Source organism: Geotrypetes seraphini, chromosome 1, assembly GCF_902459505.1.
Source record: "Geotrypetes seraphini chromosome 1, aGeoSer1.1, whole genome shotgun sequence".
Taxonomy (NCBI): Eukaryota; Metazoa; Chordata; class Amphibia; order Gymnophiona; family Dermophiidae; genus Geotrypetes; species Geotrypetes seraphini.
This window is the reverse complement of record NC_047084.1, coordinates 152,225,354-152,239,046: the sequence shown is the minus strand read 5'-3', so window position 1 is coordinate 152,239,046 and position 13,693 is coordinate 152,225,354. Positions and strand designations below refer to the sequence as shown.

General features: G+C 42.9%; 1 protein-coding gene across 2 annotated transcripts in view; it reads left to right on the top strand.

The window, feature by feature from the left end:
- The window catches only part of ANAPC10 (anaphase promoting complex subunit 10), a 131,952-nt gene that overhangs the window by 58,757 nt on the left and 59,502 nt on the right, over window positions 1–13,693 (top strand). For both annotated transcript variants that reach the window (XM_033940016.1, XM_033940017.1), the window contains one exon: window positions 406–526. In XM_033940016.1, coding sequence (XP_033795907.1) covers window positions 406–526 — 121 coding nt within the window. The remainder of the gene's footprint in view (window positions 1–405; window positions 527–13,693) is intronic.

Here is a 13,693-nt window from a genome sequence, read left to right as displayed (position 1 = left end):
AGCTTCTGGTCTGAGGGTGGGTAGAGAAGACGAGGAAGGCAGGAGTCCTGGGAGATACGCGATGGCAGCAGGAAATTGCTAGACAATGCAGTGCCAGCACCATATCATGTGTTGAGAACCTCTGGCCCTACAGGACGTGCTAGTTAGCTGGGGCCCCACTTCCTCCCTAGTGTGCTGCGGGACACTTGAAATCTCAGGAGACACACTCCTAGGAGGCTGAGGCACACAGTTTGCAATACACTGAGCTAAGGTCTCTTGCTGACCAGAGGACCAGTTGTTCTGTTTTCCCTCTATTCTGAGAAGCCAAGCACTGGTGCATGTGGGTAGGATCTTGGAATTCCACAAGCAAACTGAAAAATGTGTATGTGAGTGACAATAGTCTGCAATCCTCTGTTTCTTATACAGAAGGAAGACAACAGTGAAGACGCTGTGCATTTATGCAGACTACAAATCAGATGAAAGCTACACGCCAAGCAAGATATCTGTTAGAGTGGGAAATAACTTCCACAATCTGCAGGAAATCCGGGTATGTTCTTTCAAATTCCATTCAATGTTAACATTTTTTTTCAATGAAAGATTCTAATGCCTGTTGCCAGCCAAAATGATTTAGCTAGGTTAAGCTGTATTCTTTTTTTTTTTCATGAGTAAATCAAGGAAAATTTTTGTTTTGTTTACCTGCAATTATCGTATATACTTGAATATAAGTCGAGACCCCCATGTTTCCCCCCAAAAGGAGGAAAATGGTTGACTCGAATATAAGAAGGGGGCTTAATATTCAAGTGCCTTGCTCTGCCAGGATCTTCACCCAGTGTCCTCTCCCTCACGCCCTGCCAGGCTCTGCACCCAGCCCCCTGCCCTGCCAGGCTCTGCACCCAGCCCCCTTCCCTCCTTGCCCTACCAGGCTATGCAGCTAGCCCCCCTCCCTGCCAGGCTATGAAGCCAGACCCCCCTCACTACTTGCCATGCTCTGCACTGCACCCTTTCTCCCCTCCCTGCTAGGCTCTGCACCACACCCTGTCCACCCCTCCCTGCTAGGTTCTGCACCCTGTCCCACCTCCTCTTCTACCTCTGGTGGTCTAGTGGTAGGCCGGGACAGGAGAGATCCTTCCCATGTCCTGGCCTGGCCGATACTACTAATTTTATTTTATTTTTTTTCCATTATTTATTTCCAACAAATATACCAAGCATTATTATCTTGTACAGAAAGATAGATTAAGGCAATTATAATTCCAGATAATCAATAACATAACTTATACAGGAAATCAAACAATTCAAAATATAGGAATAAAGTTTAAGCCCAAAATTAGTCAATTCTTAATCTATCTCAAGTCCTCAAACATCACAGCATAAGATCCAAGATTAGCTTGAGTGAAAAAAAACAAAGCAAAAGGAAATCCTTAATTTAAGAAAATCAATGGTTACAAGTGGGTGAGAGAATTTATTCTTTTGAGGCCGTTAAACTTTTTTCTCTCCTAAGACGTTTAAGAGACACAAAGCTGGATAAGTGAGAAGGTTCTTGGAAAACATATTTTACAGACTGATATCTTATTGTACACTTACAAGGAAATCCAAGGTGAAATACATCTCCTATCTCTGTTACTGCAGGTCACAAAATTAAAAATTGCCGCCTCCTTTTCTGTGTTTCCCTTGAAACATCCGGAAACATCTGGATTTTGTATCCTAAAAATTATTTAGATCTATTTTGAAAAAACATTCTCAAAATCCATTCTTTGTCCGGCAACAATGCTACTGTTAAAAGTAGTGTTGCCGGAGTAGCAACAACAGTGTCAGAGGTTTCCAATATATTTGTGACATCTAGTGGGGTTTCTTGTTGATGACTTTTTCTAATTGTTGTGGTGCTTTGGTTGGTACATAATATGCTTTAACAAATGGAGGAATAGATTGTTCAGGTACATTTAGTACCTCTATAAAATATCTTTTCAGCATATCAATAGGTGTTATCATAGGAATTTTTGGGAAGTTCAACAGGTGTAAATTATTAGCTCTATTTTGATTTTCCAGGCTCTCTAGCTTTCTTCTTAATGAGGTATTTATCTGTAATCGTCTCCTGAATTTTCTTAATTGATTTTACTTCCGTTGCCATTTCTTACTATTCTTTTTTAACATTAAATACATCCTGCTTCAAAAAGGAAATTTCCTCTCTGTATCTTTAATTTTTCTCCTAATTCTTTAACTTGTGAAGACAAAGATTTCCCAAGGTTATCAACAAGGTCCCACAATGCACTCAGAGTAACCTCAGGAAGTTTAACTGAAGAAACAGCTAGTGTCTCAGTTAATTTCTCCTTTCCCAGTTGTACTCTTGTTTGTCTTGGTCCGTCTCCCTCCCTGATGTTCCCACCTCGGGCTGTTTCACAGGGCTGGAAAACTCCCCCTCTGAACTCAAAAGCAAGCCCTCACTGGCCTCGTGTGGCAAAAGCACTGCCTCTGAGGATGTGTTCAGCTCACACAGAGAGCTTGCACTCTGAGGCTGTGGGGGCAGAACTCTGGTGTCAGGGCCCAGAGTTGCATTGAGCCCAAGGAGTTCCATAGCGGCGTCGCTCAACGCCGGCATCTCCAGCAGGCAATTCCCCGACAAGTTGGACTCTCGTTGAAGACGTCGCAGAAGCTAATCTATCATGCCAATTGGGGGCATTTCCGAGCGACGGGAGGCTCCACTGACACTCCTTCCCCCTCCTCTTCGGCATAGTTCAGCAAAATACAGGCAAAGGTCTACAGCATCTCGCCAGATGCAATCCACTGCGGCCATCTTGGATCTAAATGTTCTCAGAAACCTGCACTGCTTTTTGACGTGTTCCTTCAGAGCATAGCCAGCGTTCCTCTGCTACTTTCTCTGCCTCAACCCATAGGGGGACGTCTTCAAATTTACATCCATAGCTGGGCGCTAATTACATCAGATCTTTGGGTCCTCAACATCATTCGTCAAGGGTATATATTTCATTTTCACACCCTTCCTCCGGACCATCCTCCAAAAGAGTCTGCTTTAAATCTGACACAGTCATCTCTACTTCTCCAGGAGGTCCAATCTCTCCTCCTCAATGCCATCGAGGAAGTTCCTCCCTCTCAACACGACCAAGGTTTTTACTACCGATTATTTCTTGGTCCCTAAAAAGACAGGAGGTCTGAAACCCATCCTGGATCTCCGAGCTCAACAAATATCTTGTCAAAGAGAAGTTTTGAATGCTCTCTCTCGCCCTCCTTTATCCCCTATTGGCTCAGAACGAATGGCTATGTTCTCTGGACCTCAAGGAAGCCTACATGCATATACCAATTCATCTGGCTTCCAGAAGATACCTCCGCTTTCAAATCAGTTGTCATAACTACCAGTACAAAGTTCTTCCCGTCGGCCTGGCATCTTCTCCAAGAGTCTTCAAAAAGTGCTTAATTGTAGTGGCAGCAGCCCTCTGATCCCAGGGTCTTCGGGTGTTTCCTTATCTGGACGACTGGTTGATCAAGGCTTCATCATCTCAGGAGGTGACCCTGGCGATGACTCACACCATTTCTTTCCTTCAAACCTTGGGTTTTGAAACCAATTTCCCAAAGTCCAACCTCCAACTGACTCAACGTCTTCAGTTCATCGGGGCTATTCTGGATACTACGCTTATGAGGACGTTTCTTCCTCCAGATCGCCTAGCTGCCTTGCTTTATCTCTGTCAACATATGTTTCAGTTCCAAATGATCTCTGCGAGACGCATGTTGGTTCTCCTAGGCCACATGGCCTCCATGATTCATGTCACTCCACTAGCCAGATTGCATCTTCACGCTCCTCAGTGGGCCCTAGCTTCTCAGTGGTGTCAAGCGACAGATCCACTCTCACAGCATATCCCTGTAACCTCATCTCTTCTGCAGTCGCTCCACTGGTGGATGACCTCTTCCAATCTATCCAGAGGTCTTCTTTTCCATCTTCCTCCGCATCACCAAGTACTCACGACAGATGCTTCTTCCTACACCTGGGGAGCGGCCTTCAGATGCAGGGTTATTGGACTTCCAAAGAACGCAAATTTCACATCAATTTGCTGGAGCTCAATGGGGCACTCCTCAAGTGGACTTATTTGCAGCGCCCCACAACCACAAACTGCCCCGCTCCAGGCTTTACTCTCCTCACCGCCTGGAAGCAGATGTGTTTCTTTTGGATTGGACACAATTGTTCCTCTATGCGTTCCCTCCCACTCCTCTCATCCTGAAAACTCTTTTCAAACTCAAGCAGGAGTCAACCACCATGATACTCATAGCTCCTCGGTGGCCCAGACAGCATTGGTTCTCCCTTTTACTTCAGCTCAGCACCAGAGAACCCATACTTCTTCCAATATTTCCTACTCTGCTTACACAGAATCAGGGAGCTCTTCTTAATCCCAACCTGCAATCGTTACACCTGACAGCTTGGTAACTCTCGGGCTGACATCATTGCATCTCTCTCAGCCTGTCCGCATTATTATTGACGATTCCAGGAAACCGACCACTCAACAATGTTATCAACAAAAGTAGACTCTGTTTTCTTCCTGATCCAGCTTCCTTGTCATTAGTCTTGAGCCTGGATTATCTTCTTCATCTCTCTGATTCTGGTCTTAAATCTACTTCTATCAGAGTCCATCTCAGCAGTATTACAGCTTTTCACATGCCAGTGGAGAGAAAGCCTCTCACTGCTCATCCATTGGTCTTCAGATTCATGAAAGGGCTTTTCAATGTTAAACCACCTCTCAAGCCTCCTGTCGTCTGGGACCTTAATGCAGTTCTTTCCAGGTTGATAAAACCACCATTTGAACCAATGGCAACAGCTCATCTCATGTCACCCCTCTCCTTAAGTCACTTCACTGGCTCCCTATCTGCCATCACATACAGTTCAAGATCTTATTGCTGACCTACAAGTGTGTTCATTCTGCTGCCCCTCAATATCTCTCCTCGCTTCTCTCTCCTTATACACCTCCCAGAGAACTTCATTCCTCAGATAAGTCACTCTTATTGTTACCCTTCTCCTCCACTGACAATTCCAGACTTCGTTCCTTCCATCTAGCTGCCCCCTATGCCTGGCATAAATTACCCAAGTTTGTCCATCAAGCCCCTTCCCTTCCCTTGTTTAAAAGCAGACTGAAAACCCACCTTTTTGACATAGCTTTCAATCCTTTACCCTACTCCTCTGCCCTCCTGCCCAGCCAACTGATTAACTGTTCCCCTTAACTGTATCCATGACATCCTGTTTGTCTGTCTTGCCTGTTTAGATTGTAAGCTCTTTCGAGCAGGGACTGTTTTCTTACTCTTTGTGACTCTGTGCAACGCTGTGTGCATCTGACAGCACTATAGAAATAATTAATAGTAGTGCTGTAGTAGTATTACATTCAACTATATATGTGCAGTTTTTTATTCTGTTTTGTAAACCGCATAGAACTTAATGGTATTGCGGTATAGAATTTCTGTTATGTCTTGTTTTTTGTTTTTAAATTCTTTATTTTAACACAAGATAGGAAACAAGAAAAACACAAAGATCCCAATTTTCAGAAAAGTAACAATAATGTCCCACCAAGCACATGGTTTTATGTTACTGGCCTTTAAAATAGGTTTCAGTTGCCTATTTTTTTTGCATATAGATTTTTTAGGCATACAATGTTTTGCATAGAAGCAGAGTATTCTTTCTCATCTTGGAGGGGGAGGGGGAGTGCTCGTTTCTATCTTTGGATAAATTTAATTACTATGTTAGTCCATTTGAATGCATGTAAATAAACAAACAAACAAAACAAGAAACATTTAAGGTGATACATTTTAAATTTTGACTGGCCTTTGAGAGCAAAAACTGCTTTCTCAGAGCAGTGCAGTACAGTATGAGCATTAGATAGCATTACTGGAATATATTAGTGAATCATAAAAACAGTCCTGCCCAGGTGGGGAAAAAGTGAGGAGGGGAGATGGATGGGTGTTAAAGTGACAGAATTAGAAATTTATGGTGTGTAATATTAGAAAACCCAGATGTTTTGCTAAGCTCTTTTCTTTCAAAATCACCTGCTAAAAATGATCTTCTCAACTTCATGTACAATGTGTGTGTTTTTTCCACTAGATGTCACTGTTGACCTTGTTTAGCAGCTGTATAACTATATCGTGGAAATAAGTTTGATTTTAAGAAAATAGATTGAATGTTTAAGTGGAGATTCAGTGAACATTATGGGAAACTGGAAGCCCTCTGGAAATTAAAGCCGATGTGTCAGTTTAGGGTAAAAAAATTAAACATGTTTCAAAAGAGGAGACTTTGGTGTAGTGGTTAAAGCTACAGACTCATTACCCTGAGGTGGTGGGTTCAAACTCATACTGCTTCCTGTGACCTTGGGCAAGTCACTTAATCCCACCATTACCCCAGATACATTAGATAGATTGTGAGTCCACCAGGACAGATAGTACCTGAATAAATTTGTGTAAACCATTCTGAGCTCCCCTGGAAGAACAGTATAGAAAATTGAATAAATAAATAGCGTGAAAAGTTTCAGCCTCTGATAATCAGAGCTGGTATTGTGACATCATAATGCCTTATTCCACCAATGCCAAAGTGGCAACCTCATTAGTGATATCACATTGGCTTCATTGTCCTATACTTGGCTCACTTCTGCTACATTTCAATTTCTAGAGTGGCACAGTAGTTACCCTGAGGTTGTGGGTTGAAACCTACACTGCTCCCTGTGACCCTGGGCAAATCACTTAATCCCCCCATTGCCCCAGATACATTACATAGATTAAGAGCACCCCAGGACAGACGGGAAAAAATGAGTACCTGAATAGATTTATGTAAACCATTCTGTGCTCCCCTCAGAGAACGGTATAGAACATTGAACAAATAAATTTATTTATTTTATTCAATTTTCTATACCGTTCTCCCATGAGAGCTCAGAACGGTTTATAGGTGCTCATGCATTTTCCCTGTCTGTCCTTGTGGACTCCCAATCTATCTAATGTACCTGGGGCAATGGGGGGATTAAGTAACTTGCCCAGGGTCACAAGGAGCAGCATGGATAACAAGGAGCACAAGGTTGCTAAGACTGTAGCTTTAACCACTGAGCCACATTGTTAAGTTTAAAAAAATAAAAAGTGGATGTCTGCTTAAATTTTTTTTTTTTTTTAATTAAAAACAAACAAATGTTTTAAGAAAGTAATTAGGCTTGCATCCATTTTTTTGATGTCAGCAATGATGTCAAGTCAGATCCTGTAACTGAGTGATATGAAAGAGGTATATAAAATAATGACAAGTGGAAAGGTTTTATTTTTATTTATTTATTCAATCTCTTCTCCCAAGAGAGCTCAGAACGGTTTACATGAATTTATTCAGATACTCAAGCATTTTTCCCTGTCTGTCCCAGTGGGCTCACAATGTATCTAGGGCAATGGCAGGATTAAGTGACTTGTCCAGGGTCACAAGGAGCAGCATGGGTTTGAACCTACAACCTCAGGGTGCTGAGGCTGTAGCTTTAACCCTATCCAGGTTAGATATGAATTGCTTGTTCAATCTTTCCAAAAATACTATGGCTAGTGGACATGTGATGAAGCTACTAAGTAGTAGATTTAAAACAACCCAGAGAAAATGTCTTTACACAATGAGTAATTAAACTCTGGAATTTGTTGGAGGAGAATGTGGTAGAATCAGTTAGCTTAGCAGGGTTTAAAAAAGGTTTGGGTAATTTCCTACAGAAGTCCATAGGCCGTTATTGTGGTGGCTTGGGGAAATCCATTGCTTATTCCTAGGATAAGCAGCATAAAATCTGTTTTACTATTTGGGTTCTAACTAGGTACTTGAGACCTGGGTTGGCCACTGTTTGAAACAGGATACTGGGCTTGATGGGCAACGGTCTGTCCCAGTGTGGCAATTCTTATGTTAACTTTCAGTGATGTCCTGGACTTGGTCATGAGGATCCTGACACTTGGCTCCTTTTCCCATCTAGCCTTGATGACTGTAAATAAACTACAGCCAAACGCATAAGTCTGAACTTCTCTGCATACACAAAGATATTTGCACATACCCCTGTCCGTCCTTTTTCTGGGGAAATTTCACCCTTACAGCCAAGGACATCATCCACAGCCTGGGAGTGTTTTTTAATTCAAATTTATCGCTCTCAGATCATATATCCAAATTAGTGTCATCATCCTTCTATCTCCGCCAGCTAAAGTGAATCCGGGCATACTTCTCGGAAATAGAGTTTCCCCAACCACTGTATGCTTAGACTACTGCAACGCGCTACTAGTAGGCTTACCTGCAAAAACCTTTTCTTGTCTCCAAGGTGTGCAAAATGTTGCAGTCCGCCTCCTGAAGAACCTAACATCCGTGACCACCACATCACCCCTGCACTAGCATCCATGCACTGGCTGCCTATCCAAAAACAGTGCACCTTGAAAGTCCAGGTTCTTGCCTTCAAAACCTTCCACAAGATGATACCAAACTATATGACATCAAAACTACAAATTTATGTCCCCAGCCAATCACTGAGATCCCAAGTAGGGAGACGACTGACTCAACCACCTGGTCGCTCTCTCATGACTGAAACAGCCCGCAAATGCAACTACTCACAATTCATACCTAGATTATGGCACATCATCCCCCCCATCCATTAGATCGCTCAACAGACTATGGAACTTCAGGAAGACTGAAAACCTTCCTTTTCACTAACCTAGAGCCTTAATGACCACACCTCAGTGACTCAATACCTCCACTATCTGATTGATGACACTCAAATGCAACCCGTAGTATAACATAAAGTGCTCAAATACCATTCCTAGTATTACTCAAATAAGATACCTAACTTTAATAGCCACTCCTAATATAACTTAAATGTGCCACTTACTATAACTCAAATGCCACATCAAGGGTCCAACCTACTGTAATGCAGATGCTATATTGTCAACCATGTTTAGGCTTGTAATGCAGAAGCTGTACTATCATCTTTTGTTACGTCTGTAACAGAAATGTTGCGTTATCAACCATGCTATGTCCGTCAAGAATTGTATGTTCACTTATGTCATGTCCTGACCTATATAGTGAATGTAGGTCAGGACATGACATAAGTGATCATACAATTCTTAAGCTTACTGGAAGCTGAAGACAGCAGGGACTAGTAGTGGGCTTTGGGGTTCCCTCCCAAATTTCTTCCCTGGGCCCTACCATGTCTAACACCAGCACTGGCAGAGTAATCATTTCAGGTCTCGTATATTCTAATCACAAAATAGAAAATAAAATTTATTTTTCTACCTTTTCTTGTCTGGTCATTTTATTTTTCAAGTCATGTTGGTCCCAGGCTCTAGTTTCTGTTTCCCTCTGTCATCTCTTAACTCACTCACCAGGGTCTCCTACTCATTTGACATTTCTTCTCTGTGCTCACCATTCATCTTCCATCTTTGTGTACTTATCTTTCCCATCTCTGGGTCCCCTATAACTCCCTGTCCAGCATCTTCCCTGTGTCCATCTCCCTGTATTCATCATCACTACTCTACGTCTTGCATTACTCATCTCCCTTCTGTGTTCCTATTCACACCTACATCTAGCACTTTCCCTCTGTGTTCTTATACTCCCTCCCATGTCTGGGATTGCCCTTCTCTGTCCATGTGCCATTCCCATGCAGCATCTCCCTTTGTCCCTGTCCCTATTCTTCTCTCCATGCCCATTATTTCCCCTCTGTTTCTGATACCTCCATGTGTCTCTCCCTCTCTTCTGCTTCGACCTGGACGCAGGGGAGAAACATTGGTCCAGAACGACGGCTACGGCGCTGAACGTCTGAAAGGGAAATTACGAAGGGATGAAACTCATGGTGGGGAAGAAGATTAAGAAGAGGATAAGCACTGTAAAAACGCTAGCGCAAGCTTGGTCCTTTCTTAAGGACACAGTCACCGAGGCGCAAAATCTACATATACCGCGTATCAACAAAGGATCCAAGAGGAAAACCGTCATGGCTCACAGTAGAAGTAAAGGAAGCAATCAGAGACAAGAAAACTTAATTTAAGCAATGGAAAAGGTCAAAAACGAACGAAAACTGGAAAAAGCAGAAACATCAACGCAGGTGCCACAAGGTGGTGAAAGGGGCCAAAAGAGACTGAGGAAAAAATAGCCAGGAGGCGAATAACTTCAAGCCGTTCTTTCGATATATTAAGGGGAAAAGACCCGCGAAGGAAGCGGTGGGACCATTGGATGACCGTGGAATAAAGGGATTGCTAATGGAAGACAAAAAAATCGATGACAAACTGAACACATTTTTTTGCGTCTGTATTTACTGAAGAGGATATACATAGCATACCGGAACCCATCAGGCTTTATGCTGGAAACAAAGAAGGGAAACTGACAGGGTTGACGGTCAGTCTAGATGAGGTATGCAGGCAGATTGATAGGCTAAAAAGCAATAAATCCCCAGGACCGGATGGCATCCATCCGAGGCTCATCAAGGAACTGTAAGAGACTATAGCTAAACTGCTTCAACTAATAGTAAATCTGTCAATCAAATCGGGAAAGATTCTGAAAGACTGGAAGGTAGCGAGCGAATGTTATGCCGATGTTCAAGAAAGGTTCGAAGGGGGATCCTGGAAACTATAGACCGGTGAGTCTGACCTCAGTACTTGAAAAGGTGATAGAGGCGCTGATAAAGAACCGCATCATTGATCAGCTTGACCGACATGGTCTGATGAGAACCAGTCAGCACTTGCTGCACTTCTTTGAGGGAGTAAACAGGCAGATAGACAAGGGCGATCCAGTCGACATTATATTCTGGATTTTCAGAAGGCGTTTGACAAGATACCACATGAACGACTACTTTGGAAAATTGCAAGCCATGGCATCGAGGGTGAAATACTCACATGGATTAAAAACTGGCTGGAGCATAGGAAACAGAGAGCGGGGGTAAATGGGCAATATTCGGACTGGAAGAGTGTTTCCAGTGGGGTGCCGCAGGGCTCGGTGCTTAGACCCCTGCTCTTCAACATCTTTTATAAATGACCTGGACATTGATAGGACGAGTGAGGTGATTAAATTTGCAGATGATATGAAGTTATTCAGAGTAGTGAGGATGCAAGAGGATTGCGAAGATTTGCAACGTGACATAACCAAGCTCAAGAAATGAGCATCGACATGGCAAATGAGGTTCAACATGGATAAGTGTAAAGTGAAACATGTTGGTAACAAAAATCTCATGCACAAATACAGGATGTCCGGGGCGGTACTTAGAAAGACCTCCCAGGAAAGAGACTTGGGAGTTCTGATCGATGAAGCCGTCCGCAGAATGTGCGGTGGCAGCAAAAAGGGCGAACAGAATGCTAGGAATGATAAAGAAGGGGATCACGAACAGATCGGAGAAGGTTATCATGCCGCTGTACATGGCCATGGTGCGTCCTCACCTGGAGTACTGCGTCCAGCACTGGTCGCCGTACATGAATAAGTACATGGTACTACTCCAAAAGGGTGCAGAGAAGAGAGACTAAAATGGTTAAGGGGCTGGAGGAGTTGCCGTACAGTGAGAGATGGGAGAAACTAGGCCTCTTCTCCCTTGAAAAGAGGAGACTGAGAGGGGACATGATCAAAATGTTCAAGATACTGAAGGGAATAGACTTAGTAGATAAAGACAGATTCATTCTCCCTACCTTGGAGAGGGTGAACAGAGGGCACTCTTTAAAGTTAAAAGGGGATAGATTTGTACAAACGTGAGGAAGTTCTTCTTCACCCAGAGAGTGGTAGACAATTGGAACACTCTTCTGGAGTCTGTTATAGGGGAAAACACCCTCCAGGGATTCAAGACAAAGTTGGACAAGTTCCTGCTAAACTGGAACGTACTCAGGTGAGGCTGGAGTCATTTAGAGCACTAATCTTTAACCTGAGGGCCGCCGCGTGTGCGAACTGCTGGGCTGGATGGACCACTGGTCTGACCCATCAGCGGCAATTCTTATGTTCATTCCTTCTTCATTCATCCACTTAGTATGGCATCTCTTTTTCCCTTCAGCCTCTCCCCCAACAGGTTCAGCACCTATCTAATTTTCTTCTAGCAGTCCCCCCTTCCACAGGTGCAGCACCTCTCCCCTCTTTTCCTCCAGCAGCCCCCTCTTCCACCTTTTTTTTGTTTATTGTAACCTACCGACTCTACTCTTTCCTCTTATTTCCTAGTTGGTTTGATTGTTTCATTGTATTTTATATTCCCTACCCTTTTAATTTTTATATTTACTTATTTTAAACTTTTATTGTAAACTGCTTAGATTACCCTTGGCTTTATATTTGCAGTATATTAAATAAATTAAATTTGATCTTATATCTGTAAAGGCATACTCTACTAGAAGCTTGGCTTCCTCATGGGTGGAATCTGAAGCAGTGTCCCCGGAAAAATTTTTTAGAGCAGCCACATGGTCACCTCTTCATACTTTCACGAAGTTTTACAGGGTGGATGTAGTGGTCAAGAAGGATTCCGCAATTGGATCATCCTTTCTGTCAGTCTCATCTGTTCCACCCTAAACTAGGGAGACTGCTTTGATACATCCCACTGGTTCAGGAATAATGTGTCTTATTGCACTAGAAGGAAAGATTAGGTTCTTACCTCAGTAATCTTCTTTCAAGTAGATAGATACCATGATTCCTGAAACCCACCCTGTCAGATGTTCATTTGTCTGCTTACTGCCTTGAATGTGCTAGGTAATCCAGATGTCTTGTTTCTTTCCTTTATTCAGCATTGACGTGGATAGAGGACGTGATTGCCGTTTTACAGAATCTAGGGGGTATCTAATGAATCTCCCACACTCTTAGTGCAGGTTGCACTCTGGTAGATGACTTGTTTATTTTCACCTTTTATGTATTGCAAATGATTAAGCTTTGTTTCATCTGTTATATGTTAATATGAGCAAAATGGACATGTTTCTCAGGGAGAGTCCCCATACCCTCCCTATTCTGTTTTCTCTCTGGGACTGACCATCTGCTTTGGTATGAACTGGAGAATTGGAGGACATCCCAGAGAGATGGGAAGTGGAGCAAAAGAATGCTAATGAGGCTCTCTACATGAATTTTCACGGGACTAGATTGACCACCCACAGGTTCAGGAATAATGTGTATGTATATTAGAAAGATTACTGAGGTAAGAACCTAATCTTTCTGTGACCTTCCCTGTAAACATACAGTTTTCTCTTATATGAAAACTATATTTTTTCTAGTATTGCTATCCAATAAGATCAAAGAGAATATTTTATGTTGAATCAATTTTTATTTTCAAACAACAAGAATCCAACCAACAAATGCTAACACTCAGAGAACAAGAGAAAGAAACCAAAGTACAAAGCATCAGATCCAACAATCCCAACTTAAACCATCCCTTCCCCAAACCTCCCGATCCAAAAACAAAGAAAAATCTGAGAGCAGTAGGCTTTGACTCTTATAACCTACTGCCAAGGACTAGGAACAAAACCCCAACACATGAAGGAACCCCCCCCAACCCAGAAAAAAGCGCCCCCGCGAAAACAATATAGAGAGCTCTGGCCTTGGAGAGGTTCACAAGGAATTCAAGATGTCACTTCGTGCCCTTGGCGATAGAGAATGGAGATAGGAATCCCAAATCTGAAGAAACAGACACACATCCTTCCGTTCCACCAGCAGCAGCAGAGCATGCAAACGATTCCTCCAAGCCGAAAAGGAAGACACAGCGTCTCCAATCCAGACAGAAAGAATCACCTTCTTCCCCAAGAAGTCCACCCGCCG